This window comes from Petaurus breviceps, unplaced genomic scaffold, assembly GCF_028583685.1.
Source record: "Petaurus breviceps papuanus isolate PSGF00001 unplaced genomic scaffold, PetGlider_PUasm1.0 90723, whole genome shotgun sequence".
In the NCBI taxonomy this organism is placed as follows: Eukaryota; Metazoa; Chordata; class Mammalia; order Diprotodontia; family Petauridae; genus Petaurus; species Petaurus breviceps.
In genome coordinates this window covers 713715-721740 of record NW_027187323.1, presented here as the reverse complement: position 1 = coordinate 721740, position 8026 = coordinate 713715, and the positions used below count along the sequence as shown (strand labels likewise).

Below are 8026 nucleotides of genomic sequence, written 5' to 3'. Positions count from 1 at the left end.
ATCCCATTATATTATTCATTATTTATATATAATATAATATAATGTAAAACAACATAATATAATATATAAATTATGTAATAATTATACCATTATTTACAGAAAATGAGGAAACCAAGACCCAGAAAGAAGCAGCTCAAATAGCAAGTCAGAGGCAGAGATCTTGGGGCATGTTAGGCAAGTCTCAACTTCCCCGGGGCATCAGTTTCCTCATCCTTCAAATGAAAGGGGATGGACAAGATGGTCTTTAAGGTCCCTTTCAGCTGTAGAGCTATGATCCCATAATACTTTGGGGTCCAGGAATCTAGCCTCCCTCTCTTTGAGACCCCTCATCCTTACCTCTAGGTACTTTACATTCTTTCTGGCTGTGTCAGAATCAGAGAAGCAACCTGCCCAGAGTGGACTGAGGTTGGAAGGATAGAACACATGATTTTGCTGCCCGTTCTCTAAGTGAAAGTCAAACCAGCTGCCCAAGGTCTCGTTCCACAGGAGAGCCTTCATGGCTGCCTTCCGCCGAGCCTGGGCCTCCATGTAGTACTGAGCCATGTTCGCATTCCCTTTAAGGAAAGAGCAGGGTCAGTTGAGAGTGGGGAAAGGGCCTGAGGACTTTGGAGTTGACAAAAGGGCCCCGTGAATACACACATCTCCCTCAGAAATATAGAAGAGCTTAGCCCCGATGAGAAACTGGGTCTTAACTCCAGGCAGAGTCTTTGTGCCCTAAATAAGGACATTCACTGGAGCCCCTTACCCAGTTTGGTATGGAAGTTGGCCAGTAACTCCTCCACCTGGCACAGGAAGGCATTTAGATCAACCGGAACTACCTGACTAGTCTTGGTGTCAAGCAAATAGTTGCTGCCAGCAAACCAGCGGGACGAGAAATCCCAGCCCGATTCAGCTCCAGCCTTCAGTTCTGCCCACAGGGATTCCCGTGCATCTGTGTGGGCAGAGGAGGGTGACTGAAGCAGGCAGCAAAAGGTCAGGATTCTGGATGTGATGGACACGGGATAAGTCAGGGTGAATGGGGTATAAAGACAGCATGAATATGGAAGAGACATTGATGGGGCCACCATCCAGATAGATGAATGCTTCCTGAAGGGGTAAGAGACTCAGTCTGGCATGTGTCTTCTGCTGTAAATGCTGCTGCTATTTACCTTCTGGTAGGAGCTCTGCCAATTCTTCGTCTTTGCTGTAGGATTCTGGCCTATGGGGAAAAAAAAAGAGCAGCCTGAAGGAAGGGATGGTGGGGATCGGGGGGAGGCCAGGACATCTTGGCTAGGAGGGTCATTAACCAGTGGCCAGACAGGGTAGGTGCTGAGATTAGGGGTGGCCCTGGGTCAGGGGTATCGTGTGGTTCAAATAAGATAATGGAGGCACAGTGAACAGAGCACTGGCCCTGGAATCAGGAGGAGCTGAGTTCACATCCAGCCTCAGACACTTGACACTTACTAGCTGTGTGACTTTGGGCAAGTCACTTAACCCCAATTGCCTTGCCTCCCCCCCCGCCCCCCCAAAAAGATAATGGATGTAAAGCACTTTGGAAACCTTAAAATGATACAGAAATGACAGCTGTTGTTATTAGCATTATCCTTAGCCTCCGGTCTGGTGACGACTTCTTTCCCTGAGCCTCCTACTGTGCTCCTTTCTGTTGAGTTCAAGCAATGTTCAGGGAGCAAAGCAGGGGTGTGCTGGGTAAATTTTTAACAACCACTTTCAGGAGAAAAAGATGTATACAAACTTTTAAATTTAATCTGTAATATTAACACTTTCTACAGTCTAGACAATCAACCAAATAAGAAAACAAGCTCTGATTTGTAGTAATTGCCAATTTCTGAGGTGTAAGTGTTCCTACTGAAAATTTAACCATTGACTCTCACAAGTCTGTCAGAGCTGGCTCCATCACAGCCCTGTCCTGGGCCCACCATTGACTTGTTATGGACCTTGGACAAGGACTTAGTCTTTCAGTAGAGTGTCCGGAATAAGGGAAGTAACAGTCCTACTCTGCTCTGCTCAGCCTTCCCATCTAAAGTACTGTATTTAATTCTGGGCACATTTTAGGAAGGACAACCTAGCATGTATACAGTGACCAGGCTGGTGAGGGGACTTGAGACGTGCTAGATGAATGCCTTAGTTGAAGAATAGAGGTTATTTGGGCTGAACAAGAGAAAACTTGGGGGTAGGAGTACAGGGAAACCATGGTAGCGGTCTTCAAGTTTTTGAAGGGCTGACGTGTAGAAGAGGGATGATATTTGCTCTCTTCTTCCCCATTAGAAGCAATGGGTGGAAGTTGATAGATATATAGAAAGATAGGTAGATAGATGTGTGATAGTAATGGCAATTAAAGATTCCCTTGTATTGGCTTGGTTTTCAAACTGATTGTGTTAAAACCCAGAGCTTGTTAATCCCACCTGTGGGATGGACTTGTTGATGTGAAAAGAGAGTCCTGAACTGGGAGGAGCTGGTGACGTAGATTGGGAGAGACAAGAGAGAGGCAGAAGAACTTTTTGGAAGCAGCACCTCATGGAGGCAGAGAGAGAGACTGAGAGAATTGCTGGGGAATCTTTAATTGCCATTACTATCACAAGATGATAGATAGATAAATAGACAAAAAAAACAACCCAGTGATTGTTTTTTGCTGTTTTTGTTTTTGCAGGGGCAATTGGGGTTAAGTGACTTGCCCAAGGTCACATGGCTAGTAAGTGTTAAGTGTCTGAGGCCAGATTTGAACTCAGGACCTCCTGACTCCAGGGCCCATACTCTATTCACTGCACCACCTAGCCACCTCTCCAGTGATTATGAACATAAGAGAAGGAATCTTGCCTCACCTGGGCCCCCCATAAGGTACATGGTAGCGATTCAGGATATAGTTCTCCCCCTCATGGCTGATGTTGACATTTCTATTGCGCATCCAGAAGTTCAGTTCCAGTTCCAGGATTCCAATGTTCTCTCTGAGTTGAAGAACCAGGCATCAGCTCAGCCACTGCTCAGGAGCTCAGGGCCATTATTTTCCTGTCCCTTGAACAATCCTGTGTGTGTGTGTGTGTGTGTGTGTGTGCGCGCGCGCGCGCGCACGCGCACGTGCATTCCAAGCCACATGTGTCTTTCTGTCTTTTTTGTCTCTCTTCCTCTTTCTGTCTCCTTCCCTTTCCCCTTCTCCCTTTCTGTCTCTCTCCTCTTCTTTACCTCTATCTCTACTGCTCTTGCTCTCTCTCTTTTCTCCCCTCTTCTGTCTCTGTCTCTCCTCTTTCTGTCTCTCTCATTCCTTGTCTCTACTTCTCTCTGTCTCTCTGTCTACCCTGTCTTGTTTCTGACTCCCTCTGTCTCTTCCTCTCTCTTTTTCTTCTCTTTCTCTCCTCCTCCCCCCCATCTCTGTCTCTGTTTTTTCTTTTCCCCTCCCTCCCTTTCTTATCTTTCTTTCTCTGGCTCTGTCTTGTCATCCCCGCAGAGGTCATTAAGACTTGTGTCTTACTTGGTAAAATAGCTGTGGCAGGAGAATACTGTAGTGCTGTGGAAAGACTGTTGGGCTTGGAATCAAGAGACAGGAGTAGGACCTTGGCCTATGATTTCCCTGAGACAGGGAAGTCCCAGATGGGGAAACTCCGTCACCAAGGCAAGTCAGCATGTTTTCTGCAACTTAGCATCTAAGGGAGCTGCTTAGATCACTGACAGGCTTTGTAATAGATTGCATAGCCATTTTGTGTCAGAGGTGGGATTTGAACCCAAGGCAGGTCTTCCCAGATCCAAAGTCAGCTCTCTAGCCACTAATCCACACTGCCTCCCATGAAGTGATGGGATCTGGGTGCAGATCAAAGTTCTAGTGCTTACTAGCTTTGTGACTGGAAGCACCTGTCTGGATCTCAATTTCCTTGTTTCTAGAATGGAGATTAAACACACATGTGGCCCACTCCACAGGGTCATTGTGAGGAAAACCCTTAGTGAGCCTAAGAAGGTTGTAGAAATGTGTTCTTAGTAGAACAGGCAGAATCAGGAGATGTGGGTTCAAATTTTCACTCTGATTCTTTTTTTTTATTTTTTGCTTTTTTTTTTGGAAGGCAGTTGGGTTTAAGTAACTTGCCCAAGGTCACACGGCTAGGTTTTTTGTTTGTGTGTGTTAAGTGTCTGAGGCCGGATCTGAACTCAGGTCCTCCCGACTCCAAGGCCAGCACTGGGCCACCTAGCCGCCCCTTCACTCTGATTCTTAACATTTTTGTGACCTTGATTGCTTCTTTTGATGTCTCTGAATCTCAGTTTCCTCATCTATAAAATGGGGACAGTAACACTCTTACTGCCAACCTCACAGAGCCCTTGTAAGAAGAGCGTGTTGCCAGGTTGATAGCCCTGTGATTCTTCTTAGGTTGTAAGAGGCAGGCAGCACCTACCTGAGGAAGTCCACGTCATCAGTGTATGCCAAGTATCGGTCCATCATGAGGGTCAAGAGTGGGGGCTGGCTCCGTTGCTGATAGTACACTCGACCACCATTGGGGATATGTCCGTAGCTGATGATGAGAATTCCTGCTGAGATATTTGCTGCCCTAGAGGAAGGGAGCTTCCCTATCGCCTCCCTGGCCAGCCAAGCTCCTGGAGGAAGAGCTTATCCCATCCTGGGCGCCAGCTCCTTCCACCATCTCTCCTCTCAGTGGCCCCCAAACTCATTCTTACCGTGTCACCATATCCAGGAAGTTCTGTATCATGCCCTTGACTGTTCCAGGCATCTCTGATAGGAGCAGCCCCTGCATCACCCAGTAGGAATCCCTGTGGGGAAGAAGGGATCAGAGCTGGAAGGGACCTTAGCTGTCCTGTGGTCCAACCTCCTCATCCCACAAATGAGGACCCAGACACCAGAAGAGCGGAGGTGATGAAGGTCACCCAGCAAAGTCAGTACTAGAGCTGGTCTCATGTTCCCTTGGACCAGTGGGTTTTGTTTTTCCATTAAACTGCACTGCCTCCCTCAGGATGGAGAAAAAGGAATAACATCCAAGCACCAGCTCTACCCTCCCTCTTCCTCTATTTCATGCCATCTTGGGCCACAAAGGGATTAGTTTGGGGGAGGGGCATGATACCATGCCAGGTCTCCTCTTGCCTGAGAGTGTTGTGTAATTCAGACACATACGCACTTTCCCACTACCCCCTGCCTCTAGGATTCCCTGGCTGCTCCCAGGACCCAGGTGTCCCTCCCTCCCTTCCTCCCTCCCCAGAGAAGAGAGCGTTTCTAGCCTCTCACCAATAGTAGAACTCAATAAAGCGTCCACCAGGCACTATGAAGGGGTGGGCTACGTAGATTAAAGAGTATAGGTCAGGCTGCTCCGAGACCTCCAGTTTTATCTATAGGGAAGAAGAAAGCAGCATGGACCTCCCTGTGAGTGGATGAAACTCGTGGGGGAGGGGCGGAGAGGGGGAAGGGAAGGAAGTGGTCTGTTATAGTTTCTATGTGCATATAAGCTGAGCCAGAAAGAACTGAATGGCATTTGTATATAGGACCTGTCATCTCTACTCTGGAAATGAGCTGACAACTTAAAAGAATTCCCTCAGATAGGAAACAGGGGCTATAGGGTACAGAAATAGGTCTTTGAACCAGAAAAAATGAAGGTCTGCCTTCATTCCTCAGAGGGTATGTGCCTGAGGTCTACAAGCTCCAGGGGTACTAGAAATAGTCATTAAGGTCACATGACCATGAAAGAAGCCAAGGCCAAAGTCTAGACTAGAATAAGGGGTGAGGAAACTGATTCACTGAAAGGTAGAGACTTTCCTCACAAGGTTGAAGTGAATGTAACCAGGGATATGTGCCTGAAATCATCTGTGCCAACCAAGCTGGTCTGTGGCAAGCTCTAAACCAGGGGTAGGGACTGTGGTCTCGAGGTCTCATGTGGCCCTCTAGGTCCTCAAGTGCAGCCCTTTGGCTGAATCCACATTTCTCCATCTTGAAGCCACATGTGGCCTTGAGGTTGCAGGTTTTCCCCCTCCTGCTCTAAGCTATCTTGAGGTAAGGACTGTGCCTAGCCAAGGGCATAGGATGAGTCCATTGCCTGTAAGTCTGACATCCTCATAATCAAAGGGTGGAGGACCATGTCCACCAGAAGAGCCCCTCTCTTTAGCCGCTTCCTCACCCCATCTCAAGTGTGTCATCCTCTAGTACCTTCCTTCCCAGCTTCTTCCAAAGATTATGCAGATCTTCTGCCCAGGCCCGAAGTCTGTTGTCTGAAATTTTCTGTAAGAATTTGGGGCTGGAAGAAAAGCACCCCAGTGTTAAGTTATTTGAAACCTCAGGTCAAAGGGATATTCCCTGGACTGACTTGTCTTCATGGAGCATCACCCCACACTGATGTTGTACCTGGGATCCCAGTCCTCGGGAATCCAGGTTTCCATTTCTTGCCCTGGGCCCTTGAAGTGTTGGTTAACAAAGGTTTTCAGGTTGTCCCGGGAGATGTTGCCTCCGCTGAACTGGAGGAGCTCATTAAAGTCACTTAGAACTTGGTCTAGAGACAATGGAAAAGGGGAGTGAGCAACCCAAAACATCTCAAATGGCCTCGACCATACAGAGTGATAAGATTTCATGAAGTGAAGGGACCCGACCGGTCCAACCTCCATTGAAACATGAATCCCTAAGGACTGATCTCACTGCCTTTACTTGAAGATCTTTAGTGATCACAGACTTATTAAGAAGCCCATCCCAACTTCCAGCTGAGACACAGAGGCAACAGCAAAGTTCCCTTAGAACTACTCCAGCAAACAAACAACCAAAAACCCTCTAAAATGTCACCAGATTGCATAATTATTAAAAGAAATCCAGGGAAAACTATTGTAAGTAACCTCTTTCACTACAGAACTGCAAAAAAAACACCGCAAAAATGGGGAAAGGAATGAATATATACTAAGTGCCTACTGTGTGCCAAGAACTGTGCCAAATGTTGTTTGTTTTTGCAAGTATTATCTCATCTGATCCTCCAAACAACCCCATGAGGTAAATGCTTGTACGGTCCCCATTTTGCAGTTGAGGAAACTGAGGGAGAGGTTAAGTGACTTGCCCAGAGTTTCACAGCTAAAGTCAACTTTAGAAACCCATGTAGTCTCCCAATATGACCAATGACACATGCAATCTGCAGGGAGCTCCCTGTCTAGAGGCAGCAAGAGTAAGAGGGCTTAAGGGCGGCTAGGTGGTTCAGTGAATAGAGCACTGGCCCTGGAGTCATGAGGACCTGAGTTCAAATTTGACCTCAGACACAACACAAAAAACTAGTCATGTGACCTTGGGCAAGTCACTTAACCCCAATTGCCCTGCCCTCCCCCTTCCAAAAAGAAAAAAAAAGAGTAAGAGGGCTCCCCCAAGAAAGCCCCTCGTGGGGTATAAATTCACACTGGTAAAGAAATGGAAGGTAGCAGGAGTGACTTCAGCAAGTGGGGCTCATACTGGGACACTGCAGAGGTTAGAGGTCAGCGCCCTGTCTGGAAAACCTGAAAATCCATCACTCTGAACCTCAGAGTTCCAGAAAGAGACAAATGTTTTTGAACCCAGCCACTGTGTGAATTTGCCTTGCTTGAATATGCTGATTTGCTACAAAAATAATTTTTTAAATTTAGCTTGGGAAGGGGTGGTGGTGGTAGGTGCGAATAAATTTTTAAAAAAAGAAAAAGAAAGAAAAAAGAGAAGAGATGGGGCAGCTAGGTGGCGCTACTGACATGAGCTAAAATCCAACCTCAACCACTAGTTGTGTGACCCTGGGCAAGTCACTTAACCCCTATTGGCTCACCAAAAAAAAGGGGGAGGGAACATTGAAACATTTTTTTAAATGTACAAAGTAGTACAGAAAAGGCAGTAGAAAGAAAGAAAGAAAGAAAGAAAGAAAGAAAGAAAGAAAGAAAGAAAGAAAGAAAGAAAGAAAGAAAGAAAGAAAGAAAGAAAGGAAGGAAGGAAGGAAGGAAGGAAGGAAGGAAGGAAGGAAGGAAGGAAGGAAGGAAGGAAGGAAGGAAGGAAGGAAGGATGGATGGATGGATGGATGGATGGATGGATGGATGGATGGATGGATGGAAGGAAGGA

The 8026-nt window shown here is 46.7% G+C and overlaps 1 protein-coding gene across 1 annotated transcript in view; it reads right to left on the bottom strand.

Annotated features, from left to right (window-relative positions):
- TREH (trehalase) overlaps positions 1–8026 on the bottom strand; it is a 12844-nt gene that overhangs the window by 2414 nt on the left and 2404 nt on the right. Inside the window, exons 3-11 of the mRNA XM_069066590.1 lie at positions 6323–6467; positions 6128–6215; positions 5216–5316; positions 4654–4746; positions 4374–4490; positions 2820–2942; positions 1149–1198; positions 746–931; positions 337–554 (exon numbers count right to left, since the gene is read on the bottom strand). Of these exons, the coding sequence (XP_068922691.1) occupies positions 337–554; positions 746–931; positions 1149–1198; positions 2820–2942; positions 4374–4490; positions 4654–4746; positions 5216–5316; positions 6128–6215; positions 6323–6467 (1121 nt within the window). The remainder of the gene's footprint in view (positions 1–336; positions 555–745; positions 932–1148; positions 1199–2819; positions 2943–4373; positions 4491–4653; positions 4747–5215; positions 5317–6127; positions 6216–6322; positions 6468–8026) is intronic.